Here is a 12,994-nt window from a genome sequence, read left to right on the forward strand (position 1 = left end):
GCCTCGATTTATAATATGTTGAGGCAACGCGGGCCGTCAGGTGGGCTTAGTGGTACTGAGAAAAAGAAGAAATTTATATAATTCTGGATTAATGCATGACATAAACATCCTTGATAGCTGCATTTTTCTACAAGGTCAGTGGCTGGATATTATAGTTTTAAAAGTCTTAATTGCCGCAGGCTAATTGCTGTAACGTCAAGTGCCCTGTGTGTGAAAACAACAGTACGCATGCCCACGTTGCACAAATTTGATGCCACGTGTTGCTGATTACCTGTTGGACCACTGCAATTTGATTGGCTATTTGCTGTTGTCGTCATCTGCTGGTAGTTGCCAGAAGTATATAGTCATCGTGAACGTTGTGAATTATCAAATACACAAAAGTAAAAGTCTGCCCTTTGAATAAACCTTGAGACTAAATTCATCGGTGCCCACCAGCCGCGGGCTTTTGTTATTAACCAACCGCTGGTATTGGATTTAAAAAAAAAAAAAAAAAAAGTGATTCTCCAGCAGAAAAAAATGGTAGCTTTTTTTTGCTTTTTGTGTGTTATTTGGAGTGGATGGTACTCTGGTCAACAACATGCTTCCAGGATCTCAAGCATCTTTCGTAGAGGGTTATACCAAACATGACGCAGCAGGACAACGCGGTAAAATTGGGCTTGCTCGGCAGAACCTATGGGCAGAACAGCTAGTTAACATTACCCAAACTGAGGCGCATATATATATACGGAAGTGAGCATCACAGCACGTTGAGGAGAACAGGTATGTGCTCAGTTGGATTATCGCCTGTGTTGAATGTGTGGAAAGTAGGAAATGGAGCATTATGTAAAATTGTGTAACTTTATTTTTTTGTGTCCGTCCAAAGTAGTTGTTGCCCCACAACTTTCTACCTAACACGCAACTAATGTTTGTTGTATTACTGTAGGCAAGACGTGTTCGTTTGATTTCTGAGGAGGAAGGAGAGGCTTGGGTCCAATTGAAAGTTAAGCAAGAGGTTTAATGAACAACACGATGAAAACGACATGACAAAAACAATCAAACATAAAACATGAAAACACTGCCAGCAGTGGACTGCAAGACATGCTTCCCTTGTGGGGTCACAATCCGCAGTCCTGAATCTTTCTCAGGATCAGAATTATATTCCTTTGGAATTGTGGGTGTTTCCTTGAATGAAAACTGTCCCAAAGACACACCCCTGATTTCAGGTTTACTCCAGTTCCCAGACAAAGGTTGTGTATCATGGTAGTGCCGATTCTATTCAACTTATTATGCATTTCCTTTGTTCTAATCAAGTCTGGACCAACAGGGATGGCTCCCCAAAAAGCAGAGACAACAGTTACCTTTTTTGAGGGGACAATGAGTCTCCTCCAGTATGCTAAATGACAGACATGACCTGATGATTCTTTAGAAGCTTGAGAGCCAAACAAATGCTGATTAGGTGTGGTGTGATGAAATCGGTATTGATTCAGTGTTCATTTAACTAAAAGTATATTTTTATCAGACATCACCAATGGTTTAACTTTTTATTACCTAACACCTATAACATCAAAGTAAACCGGTCTTTAACTAGTAACATAATTGAATGTTTTCCCCATTTTATTCGTCGTGTGGATTTGCCAGGCAGATCAGAAAGATACCAACTAAAAGCATACTTAAAATGCAGGTGTTACACCTATTTTATTTGAATGTCCTTGTTGATACAGGATTTTGCAGTATAGAAACCTCTGTAGCAGAGTGATTGGACTGGATTCAGTAAGAGGCCATGGTGCTCTGCAGCCAGTCTGTAAAAATGCAGGTCTGATGCAAGAAAGAGGGAAAAGGCATATTTAAAACGTTATGTCACGCCAGGCTTTGGGAATATATCTCTTTCATAAAATAGAAATAAAGGATTTCTGTGGGAAACTTTTTGTTTTTTACCTTGGCATAGACACCGGGGTGGTTCTTCTCTGCACACCCAAAGCCCCAGGACACAACACCCTGCAGCTCACCGTCACACACAACAGGACCACCGGAGTCACCCTGAGAGTGGGGGAGCAAAGAAGTTTAACATAATATATGAAAGCGTTAAGTCTCAACTTAATGCTAAGTTCAAGTCATATACTTTTGTCAGTTTGCAACAACAGAGATACATAGGCCTACCTGGCAGGAGTCTTTGCCTCCTTCGATGTATCCAGCACAGAACATGGCCTCAGTGATCATGCCGGGGTAGGAGTTGTCACAGTCCTCATCAGACAGGATGGGGATTTCCAGGCACTGCAGCCTGTTACTATCAGCAGCTGTGGAGATTCAGAACCAGAGACATAATGTCAAATGAATGATGGACAAACGTAGAATAACAGAAGCCCTGTGTCGGAGACAGTCCCTCTGTCCTAATGCCAAATAAATACATAGTATGCATTTTTGCAGTATGGCAGAAATAGCAGGATGTATCCGGTCGGATTTTGCAGTATGCAAGCCAGCATGCTTTTCTGGCTATTCTGAACCACAATCCCTTGCACAGCATAGATGAGCAAGAGGGTCAACGTTCAAGCCGCAATGTTATGAAGAAGTAGTGTTTCCCAATTGTATGCATACTGCATGCAACAGTCTGTACTTTGTAAGGGCAGTTCTGGTGTATATTAAAAGTAAAAAGAAAAAGTATGCAATTTGGAACTCAGCGAATGTTTGATACTCACAGGAGCTCATGGTCACACCCCATCCAGAGACTGTGCATGTGGTGCCACTGGGGGCACAACTAGTAGGCAGAGCCACAGGCCGCACATACTGGTTGATGGTGGGAGGCTTGCTCAGCTTGATCAGCATGATGTCATTGTTAACCAGCCAGGACTCGTAGTTGGGATGAGGGATCACGCGTTCAGCAGAAATGATCTGTTCATTGCCATCCATGAACCAACGGTTGTGATCACCGAGGACAATGTCCATTTTGCTGAAAGAGAGGAAGAAGTTGTAAGCAAGACAGAGAGAATGGCTAACGAGAGGGATGAGATTAGTGCCTTTTTGTTATTTTGGATATGACGTTTTATGAGCACCCACGATTTGTAGCAGTGAGCAGCAGACACCACCCAGTTCTCGTTGACCAGGGAACCACCACAGAAGTGGTAGCCAGAGTTCAGAGACACCTGATGGGGCTGTGAATGAGGCGTGCATTCCCTCCCTCCGACAATTTTGTCATCCTCTGTGGTAACTGAAAAAATATATATTTAGATCTCTGCAAAAACTTAATAGTATCAATATAAAAATTGTTCTTTGGTAGATCAGAACAATCTGAAGGGTGTCATTTTCTCTCCCGCAAATATAAACACCAAACTGCTTTGCTAGCTCTATCCTGTTATAACTAAGATATCAGCTGAAAATTTTATTTTTTCCATGGATAGATTTAGATACTAATCTAAAAATACTCGTCGTATAATCTAAAAATTTTTCGTAATGTGGTCCGTACTTACACACAACTCCAAGGAGCAGAGCAAAGACCAGAGGTCTCATGATTGGTTGATACCACATGGAGATGCAAAGAGTTTTCTTGGGTGCTCCGGTGCTCCTCAAATAGGGCTGATGGAAAAACACTGCCATATATACTTACGAAAATTCTGCCAGTAAAATGCACCTTGAAAATGTGTGTATTTTAGTTTGATTGGTTGTTGCACTAGTCTGGTGTGAGTACAGTACACTGTCTGTACAGGTTGTAATCAGCATCCTGACCTTGACCCAGATGCAGCGCCAGGTGGAGCTTCTCTCACAGATTGACTCACTGAGTGTCTCTGGTCTGCCCAAATGAAAACTGCAGGGACCGCGATCCTATACAGACCAATTACTTCAAAATGTATATATGAATTATTGCTCTTTCTCTCAATTAAGCTCAATACAGTTCAGTTCAGCAGTTATAATGGCATAGTGATAATGTGGCATGTTGCGAGAACAATATTGTCAAAGTGAAGAGTGAGTTAAAGAATATTTACTAAATATTTACTAATAAAACAATTGAAAAGATACATTCAGATGAATTGATAATAATCACTAAAAGTACAGTACACTGAGACAGTAGCCTATTATGTCATTTGTCATTCAATTGGATCTTTTTTCTACTTTGACCCAGTGTATGATATACAGTCACATATTGTGCGGCCAAATATGCTACCAAATTTCTACTTTGAATTACATTTGTCAAATTTGAAAAGAAAGAACATCGCAGTTTATTTTTATCAGCTCTATCTCAGCTTCTGATGTCTATCAGTGAAATGATTTTCTGTTCATATTCTCTCACAATTATAAACAACTACAGTGCTGATATTTTGTCTATTGCATTTGTTTATTGTTCTGTCTATTTCATTCCTATGCAGGGGTTGTTTGCTCTATGAATAAACTGGCTTAATCTCTACGGGACTCTTTCGTGGTAATGGCTATTTGCAGAGCAGATTAAATTTGATAAGGGTTTAGGTAATTCTTTCAAATGAATAGAAACTTATTCATAGGTTATTATTATCATTAAAATCATGAATCATCATAAAACAACAAATAAAAATACCCCAAAACTGAGTGAAATAAATGGTGCGACATTTAGCTGCAATTATGTATTATGTATTTTAAGATCCAATATGTAATATACAGTATTTAATCCAAAAATGACCACAATATGTCACCAGATAATAAGGAAACATGCTATGTTAAAATACTATCTTATCTTATAACAATGGCAGGATTTTCTCCTTTTGGAATTTCTATTCCATGACGGAATGTCACTAGGAAAACTAGGCATCTTTCTAAACAGTTGCATGACCATAGACGTGGTAAAACACTGGTAAATATTGGAAATGCATTTAAAAGATGGAGGCAGCTTATCTCATAATCATGGTTTGATTTGACTTAGTGAAACCTGCAGAAACTCTGATAATGGAAACATGCAATTTAACTTTGGCAAAACAACCGTGTAGTCTGAATTGTTGGATTTGGACAGCCCCCGGGTACAGACGACCGCAAGCTAGCAGTCTTTTTATCGGCTGTTGCAGCAACGTGTCAGTTGGGCACAAAGCTCCGCAAGGTTGCGGTCTTTATAGCGGTTGTTGTTGTTACGTTTAGCCGTTAAAAGGTGGCTGTCAGCCGGTTACAGAGCTCCGCGAGAGCACTGGCTTTTATAACCGTAAACATAGCAGCATCTAGCAACTCCACTTCGCTGTGAAGTAATAGCAATGTAAGACTAGCATCTAGCTAACATTGACATTGTGTGACGTTGGGTTCAACATTCACAACCTGGCAACCCCTCTGATCCTCGGCGCTCGGGTGGAGGGGCCGGGGCAGACGACTCTCTCCAGTATTTTGAATTTGGACTGCAGTAACCATTTTAAACGCTAGGCTTATAAACCAATTTTAACACTAGCTAAAGTATTATAGATAGATTATTAGCCACACTACCAAGGCCGGTGGAATTTGTTTTCAGTACAGTATATAGGCTATTGTTAATGATGGTTGAGCAGAACGAAAAGTTGTTGCTTGATACAAGATCAGAAGTATGTATCCTGAAGAGCAGTAAACAGGTTAACACCTTTTTGTGAAAAAAGTTTGTTTTAAAGTATCATGGTGTAGGAAAACGCAGGCAGAAATTGAGAGAAACGTCATTTGAAAGTCAAGGTGTAAGACTTTATTGACTCGATGGAAAATGGCTGCACATTATTCAAAACTAGACAATAGTGAAGTTAGAACGATGGAGTGAGCATGGTGATCGCAGGATCAGGCTTAATAGGTGGCCATGGTGGTCTCCAGCCATTCGTTGAAGAGGCAGACCTGTGAATGGAGACAGAACAAGGTTTTAGGTCTTAACTGGGCATGAAAGTTCAATTTCAAACAGCTATAGTATTCATTGTAAAGAGATATTTCAGGTTTACCTTGGCGTAGACACCAGGGTTGTTCTTCTGAGCACATCCGTAGCCCCAGGACACAACACCCTGCAGCTCACCGTTGCACACGACGGGGCCACCAGAGTCACCCTGAGAGAGAGAGAGAGAGAGAGAGAGAATAACTGTACATGTAAATAAAATTCAGGATATTCTGGATTTGCAACTAAGATGCACTGGTCTAAGATAAGGACTGCTGCAGAGTCCTCTTATTACATACCTGGCAAGAGTCTTTGCCTCCCTCCAGGTATCCAGCGCAGAACATGGACTCAGTGATCATGCCAGGGTAGGAGTTATCACAGTCTCTCTTAGACAGAATGGGGATGTCCAGGCACTGCAGCTTGTTACCGTCAGCAGCTGCAATGTGTAAAACCAAGTATGGGTGGAACAGGTTTAGAATGACACAAATGAAAACAAAATGTTGCCCTGAAACATTGTGTATCTCCTAGCTAGTTAAAATGTAGTTACTCACTGGAGCTCATGGTGTTGCCCCAGCCGGAGACTTTGCACATGGTGCCAGCGGGGGCACAGCTGGTGGGCAGAGCCACAGGCTTCACGTACTGGTTGAGGGTGGCGGGCTTGCTCAGCTTGATCAGCATGATGTCATTGTCGATGTTGTAGGAGTTGTATTTGGGGTGGCGGATAACGCGAGAGGAGCTGATGAACTGCTCGTTTCCCTCGGTGACCTTGATGTTATGCTCTCCCATACGCACCTCCACACGGCTGTAGAGACAAGAGAGGATGAATGACAGCTGAGTTTCATGATGCCTGTTAAAGGCAGATGGATTCTTGTCTTTATAATTTGACATGTGACATACGATTTGTAGCAGTGAGCAGCAGACACAACCCAGTTCTCGTTGACCAGGGAGCCACCACAGAAGTGGTAGCCAGAGTTCAGAGACACCTGATGGGCCTGGGAGTAGGGTGTGCACTCATACCCTCCGACAATCTTGTCATCCTCGGTAGCAACTGAAAACACACAGGAAGCCAAATAGTCAGCAACAAACAAACTGACCATTTTTTGAATTCAGTGAACAGAACACAAGCAGAAAGACACATGCTTACAAGCAGCTCCGATGAGCAGAACGAAGACCAGAGACCTCATGGTTGCTGTGTGATCCTGTCGATGATGGAACTTCACCTGGAGTCCTGGTTTATATGGAACGGTTCCTCTCCTGTTTCCCTGCTGAACACACCCCCAAGGTTATTTTTGACCAATCAGGATCCTGAAAAAAATAATTCTGGGTATTGGAAAAGCAAATATTTTGTTGGCTGTCGGGTGGTCTGTACTCAAACTGCATGGCTGAAAATGTATTCATGAATCTTTTAAGAAGTATGTTAAATTATAAAGTAGTGCTATTGGAGAAATTAGCATTTAAAAGCATTTTAAAATTCAATGTAGCAATTGTTGATCGTGGATTGATCTATCTTGGAGTGCATAATGCCTGCATTGACTTTTTAAATTAGCATTTAATAAAACTACAATTTTTCTTGGTATCTCTTCATTAGCTAGTTTACATGGTATATATTTTTAACTAAACGTTCCATGTGTCATTTATGCAGGGTACACTATATTAGAGAAATTTGTCGGGCTCTACTATATACGTGGGATTGCATCGTTACGTGTTATAGCACAGGATGTATTTTCTCATAGTTTACCCTGACATGGATGGATTTTTGCTGTGAAGACATGGTTGCAACTCTGCAGATGGCCTGGTTCACAACCACAGTTGTTGAATGTGGCTTTCACAGGAAAACCCACCCACATGTCTTCAGATAGAATGCCTCAAACAAATGGTTGATTCAGTGAAGTGGCAAGAGACAAACGACACCAGGAAACAAAATCACTTAATCACACAATTACTATACAGAATTACGAGTAAGGACACCTCAGTGAATACAATTTAAATGGGATTGCATTTTTAGGTTTTAGTGTCATTGTCTTCAAAGTAATCTGATGATGGTTTTTTTTAACATTGTTACAGTGAAGGTAGATTGAAGAATGAAGGTCAATACAAAGAATTATAATCAAAAGCGCTGCAAAAAATTCTGCTCAGTCAATTAACCTGATATCTGTGTTTAAAATTCAGTGCAGATCGGCTGTTGGTGAAGTTTGAGTTTAGATGTTACAGTGGAGCAGCTGCAATTTCACATGATGAATATGCACAAATCACATGCACATTTTTTTGTTGAGTAACAAGAAAAGGTGCAGTCTGAACATTCAGAATCGACTCAAATGTTTAGAAGGATAAATTAGAATCCGCTTTGTTAACGTGGCATTTGTGATAGGATGTAGGCTATCTTCACTAATAGATACTGTTCCAGAGTTGCACAATAGTTACTGTCTTGTAAATTGTCAGAAAGCAATCAAATATGTTAAACAGCGATTACAAAAATGCCATGGACTACTGTATTATTTTTCCAGTATGGTCATTATTCTGAGTTGAACACAAAAATGAAGGTCTCTAAATGGATTCATTTCATTATGAAATATACCCCCATTATGTGCCAGTTAGGCTTGTTGTAAGTAAAGTCTCATGCACTCTTAGATTACATCTTGGCTGAGTGCTCTAGTACTGATTAGTCAGTCGGCCTTGAGTAAAGGTATTCTGTGAATAATCCAGCTGTTTCAGCCATATTGGGTTGAAAATTATCGGACCACAGGCTTGTGAGGCCTCCACTTACCTGAAATGAACCACCCTCATCTGGTGGTCAGTACCTCACTATCAAGTTTTTATTTTGATTGGCATTATTGGACCAATCGTGTGTGTGTGTGTGTGTGTGTGTGTGTGTGTGTGTGTGTGTGTGTGTGTGTGTGTGTGTGTGTGTGTGTGTGTGTGTGTGTGTGTGTGTGTGTGTGTGTGTGTGTGTGTGTGTGTGTGTGTGTGTGTGTGTGTGTGTGTCTGTGTGTGTCTGTGTCTGTGTGTGTATAAACATGGATTCAGGTGCACTGACAGGCTCAAACGCTACAGCCATGAGGTCCCTGGTCTTTGTTCTGCTCATTGGAGCTGCTTGTGAGCGTGATAAATAAAGTACTTTTAGAGCAGGCTGCCTTTCATGCATTGTGCACGTTTATATATTAACTATACTGCAGCAAACTAAAAACTATTTCTGGCTGTCTCACATTTGTTTTCAGTTGCCACGGAGGACGACAAGATCGTGGGTGGGTATGAGTGCACGCGCCACTCCGAGCCCCATCAGGTGTCTCTGAATGCTGGGTACCACTTCTGTGGTGGCTCCCTGGTCAATGAGAACTGGGTTGTGTCTGCTGCTCACTGCTCCAAGTCGTAAGCACACTCTAGATATTTTTAAGCCTCACATATTCATCTAAAGGGGGGAATTGGCATGCAACAAAAAACAAGCATCCATCTATTACTATCTTTTACAATCTTCTGTCTCTTTCAGTCATATTGAGGTGCGTATGGGAGAGCACCACATTGGAGTCACCGAGGGTAGCGAGCAGTTCATTAGTGCTTCCCATATCATTAAACACCCCTTTTTTGACCGCTTCACCCTTGAGAATGACATCATGCTGCTTAAGCTGAGCGAGCCCGCCACCCTTAACCAGTACGTGAAGCCTGTGGCTCTGCCCACAAGCTGTGCCCCCGCTGGCACCATGTGCAAAGTCTCCGGCTGGGGCAACACCATGAGCTCCAGTGAGTAGAAAACAGTTATTTCCCACAAACTTAGATTTCTGAGCCTGTGTCTTTAAAAATTCTGCCTACAATCTCCAACAATCCATCCCTACTGCACACTTCCCCTTTTGTTGTCTTGCTGCAGCTGCTGACAGCAACAGGCTGCAGTGTTTGGACATCCCCATCCTGTCTGATGAGGACTGTAACAATTCCTACCCCGGCATGGTCGACCACACCATGTTCTGTGCCGGATACCTGGAAGGAGGCAAGGACTCCTGCCAGGTGTGTATCTCAAATTGGACTATAATTGTTTTACTCCTCTGTACTTCAAATTTGCTTAATTGCCATTGCATAGCATAATTACTTACAGTATCGCAAAGGTTCACATTGTGAGTATATTCTCTCTCTCAGGGTGACTCTGGTGGCCCCGTTGTGTGCAACGGTGAGCTGCAGGGTGTTGTGTCCTGGGGCTTCGGGTGTGCTGAGAAAAATCACCCAGGTGTCTATGCCAAGGTATCATTTCCCTACATCAACTAAAAAATATAACTATTACCCTCCTTAGTCGGTTATGTTACACTGCAACAAACGGTATAATATCTTTTCTAATTTTCAGGTGTGTGTGCAGACTGAGTGGCTGCACAACACAATGGCCAGCTATTAACAGCACCATTTAACCTGCACATCAGACACATTGACTGTCCAACTGGCAACGTTTTTGTTGAAGTAAAACAAATAAAATGTTTGAAATAAATTGTTGTTTCTTTTGTGCAAGTATTACTTCCTATCTATTTTAAATTGTCTAATTAACAATGTAACAAACCTAGATTACTTTATTTAGACATTCTATAGAGGTTTTCAGCAGGGTGCAAAGAATTTGCTTTTAATAGGAAAGTAAATAAAGATAAAAGCAAAATAAGTGACTTGCATATATATGTATGTATGTATGTATGTATGTATGTATGTATGTTCTTATTTTATCCATTGGTCATGAGTTGATATTAAGGACACAGTTATCCAAAAAGTATTTCTATAAAAAACTATTTTTTTTATAAATTAACAGTCACTTCACCGTCTCTTGTATCAGCATTTAAAGAAATATAATTTGTTCACTCTGAGACGAGCAGAACAGTGGTGCAATATAACCTTATAAATGTAAGACCACCAGTAATTGTTCCACTTTAGTAGGCTTTATATGCCCAATATTGACTGAGAGAAAAAACTAATTAACTTTTATTATATCTGTTATATCTGTTCTATGAAACGACTTGCCTTAGGATCTCTTGCTGGGTGTGTCCATATCATCTTTTAAGTCACTTTCCAAAACACATCTTTATTATTAGGCATTTCTAATTTTTTTTCTGTTTACTTTTTATTGTTGCCTTACCTCTTATTTCCAATATTCATTCACGTTGTATTGTGCTGGTGGCACAAGTCTGTGCCAATAACTTTTCTACCTACCTCTGTGTACACAATGTACGTGTACTTTGTATTTTCTATTTATGCTACTTTTATACTTCTACTCCTCTACATTTCAAAGACAAATATTGTACATTTTACTTTATTACTTTTATTCGACAGGTATGGGTACTAGTAACGTATACATTATGATTTGTTATTAAAGATTAAAGGCTAGGCATACCCACACAGGTGTTCGTTGGTGCTGTTTGGACATATTCAGGTTGGAGTTGTGCAAAGCTATACTGGGTCACCATGTACTAATAAGAAGGATAAAGTTTAAACTTGTCCCACAAGAAAACTAAGTTGTGCACAAAAGATTAAAGAAGTAACAGATTTTGGGAGTTAGCGGCTCTCTTTAATACTCTAGAATAGGCCATATTGCATGAGTACCTTTTACTTTTGATACTTCATGTTTACAGTTTTCCTGGTAATACTTTTGTGCTTTTACTCAAGTAGAATTTTAAATGCAGGCCTTTTACTTTTTAATTGTTGTATTGCTACTTTTACTTAAGTGAAAGATCTGAGTACTTCCTCCAACATTACTTTCTACTAATTTGTTGAAAAGCGCCTTTAAAAAATATATATTACAAAGATTATCTCTTTTTTTTTCAAGGCAGCTTCACCACTTATATCTGAAAACATGCTGAGAAACACACAGCTGTGTGATACTGTGTTCACATCTAAATATAGAGGTGGCTTGTGTACCTTTGCAATCTGATCAAAGAAACAGTGGTGGATTCAAACCTTTACAAAAAATAAAGGTAGCGATATTAAATGCTGAAAAAACTGCATTCAAATCTTTAAGTAGGTAGCTCATTGTGAAAAAATGGTCCCCTTACAGACTTGCAGTTTAATTATTGATGTTTTTATATAGAGATGAGTTGGACAAAGTGTTGCTGAGTCAAACTCCATAAACTAGCAGTACATTTAAAACTAGATCATTTATTTAGCATCTAAACCATATTTCTGCTGTGTACCTCCATCTGATAAATAAAGTGGATTAAAAAACAACACTTTTCTCTGAAATGCAATTGAGTAATCTAAAGTATAAAAACTGTATGACCAACACTGTATTTCAGCACAGTGCCTTCACCTCAGAACTGCACATACTTGGATCTTGATCAAGAGATTTCATAAAAAGAATAATAAAATGTTCAACCTCTCTATCATCATGCTAGTCAAGTTAAAAGCCACCCTTCATATTAATAAAACACTGAATTTAACCGTGATTGTTAATTTTATGAAAAGTCGTGTGCCATTAAGAAGAATGTAATGATGTAGTAATTTAGTTTAATTTCACACAAATACTTTAATTTGTCAACACAATATTAAAAAACAGTGACATCATAAACAAAAAACAGGTTTTAACTAACTAGGTATTACAGATAAGCCTTGTTTTTACTTTTAGTGGAATAAATAAATGAATACATAACACAGGAACCAATATGATCCATATTTACACTTATCTATGCTTTCCAAATTTGCTGACAAGAAAGCCATCTTTAACCCTTGTGTTGTACTAAGGTCAAATTTGACCCGTTTTCAAAGTTCTTTATATCATAAATATGGGTTTCTTACAACCAAATTGCCCAAAAAAACATGGATGCAAGATGTACGTTGCATGGAACCATATAACAATCTTTGCAGGTACAATTAATGACTACTTTCATTGAAGTTTGGGTGTTTTATTCAATTTTATAGCATTTGAATTTTATTTTTTTATGTTTTCAAAACAGTACATCCTGACTAAAGTTTGACATAAAACAGTCTGTGGTCCACTCAACATCCTCTGATCTTAACTATTAGTCAAAACAATTCATAAATTCAGCTTTTTTAACTCAAAAATTAAATACAATGTCATTTAAATTAGGTTTAATGACCATGAATTTAAAAAAGCGTTGAGAAAAGTCACAAAAACGTGTGTGTGTGTGAAGTGTCAAAAACATTGTAAAAAAAGTTTGTTTTCAATTTTGACCCAGAAGGACAACAAATTCAAGGGTGGACGGGAAGACAACACAA

The 12,994-nt window shown here is 39.4% G+C and overlaps 3 protein-coding genes across 4 annotated transcripts; 1 reads left to right on the top strand and 2 right to left on the bottom strand.

The window, feature by feature from the left end:
• Positions 1 to 528: 528 nt before the first annotated feature.
• LOC120561668 (trypsin-1-like) lies at positions 529 to 10,268 on the top strand. Of its 2 annotated transcripts, none has more exons than XM_039804847.1 (6): positions 529 to 759; positions 9,019 to 9,169; positions 9,288 to 9,538; positions 9,663 to 9,799; positions 9,929 to 10,030; positions 10,131 to 10,268. In XM_039804847.1, exons 3-6 carry the CDS (start codon positions 9,304 to 9,306, stop codon positions 10,176 to 10,178), a joined length of 522 nt encoding a protein of 173 aa, XP_039660781.1. In that variant the 5' UTR covers positions 529 to 759; positions 9,019 to 9,169; positions 9,288 to 9,303; the 3' UTR covers positions 10,179 to 10,268. The 2 variants fall into 2 exon arrangements, with proteins under 2 accessions (XP_039660781.1, XP_039660780.1); XM_039804846.1 differs by lacking the exon at positions 529 to 759 and adding an exon at positions 8,846 to 8,896.
• On the bottom strand, positions 1,010 to 3,577 carry LOC120561666 (trypsin-2-like). The gene is made up of 6 exons (XM_039804844.1): positions 3,441 to 3,577; positions 3,031 to 3,181; positions 2,673 to 2,923; positions 2,137 to 2,273; positions 1,915 to 2,016; positions 1,010 to 1,794 (listed from the first exon to the last, which is right to left on the bottom strand). Exons 1-6 carry the CDS (start codon positions 3,565 to 3,567, stop codon positions 1,747 to 1,749), a joined length of 816 nt encoding a protein of 271 aa, XP_039660778.1. The 5' UTR covers positions 3,568 to 3,577; the 3' UTR covers positions 1,010 to 1,746.
• Positions 5,607 to 7,019, bottom strand: LOC120561667 (trypsin-1). Its single transcript, XM_039804845.1, has 6 exons — positions 6,948 to 7,019; positions 6,701 to 6,851; positions 6,355 to 6,605; positions 6,103 to 6,239; positions 5,874 to 5,975; positions 5,607 to 5,772 (listed from the first exon to the last, which is right to left on the bottom strand). The coding sequence occupies exons 1-6, from the start codon at positions 6,985 to 6,987 to the stop codon at positions 5,725 to 5,727; spliced, it is 729 nt and encodes a 242-aa protein (XP_039660779.1). The 5' UTR covers positions 6,988 to 7,019; the 3' UTR covers positions 5,607 to 5,724.
• Positions 10,269 to 12,994: the final 2,726 nt, after the last annotated feature.

This window comes from Perca fluviatilis, chromosome 7 (genome assembly GCF_010015445.1).
Source record: "Perca fluviatilis chromosome 7, GENO_Pfluv_1.0, whole genome shotgun sequence".
Classification (NCBI taxonomy): domain Eukaryota; kingdom Metazoa; phylum Chordata; class Actinopteri; order Perciformes; family Percidae; genus Perca; species Perca fluviatilis.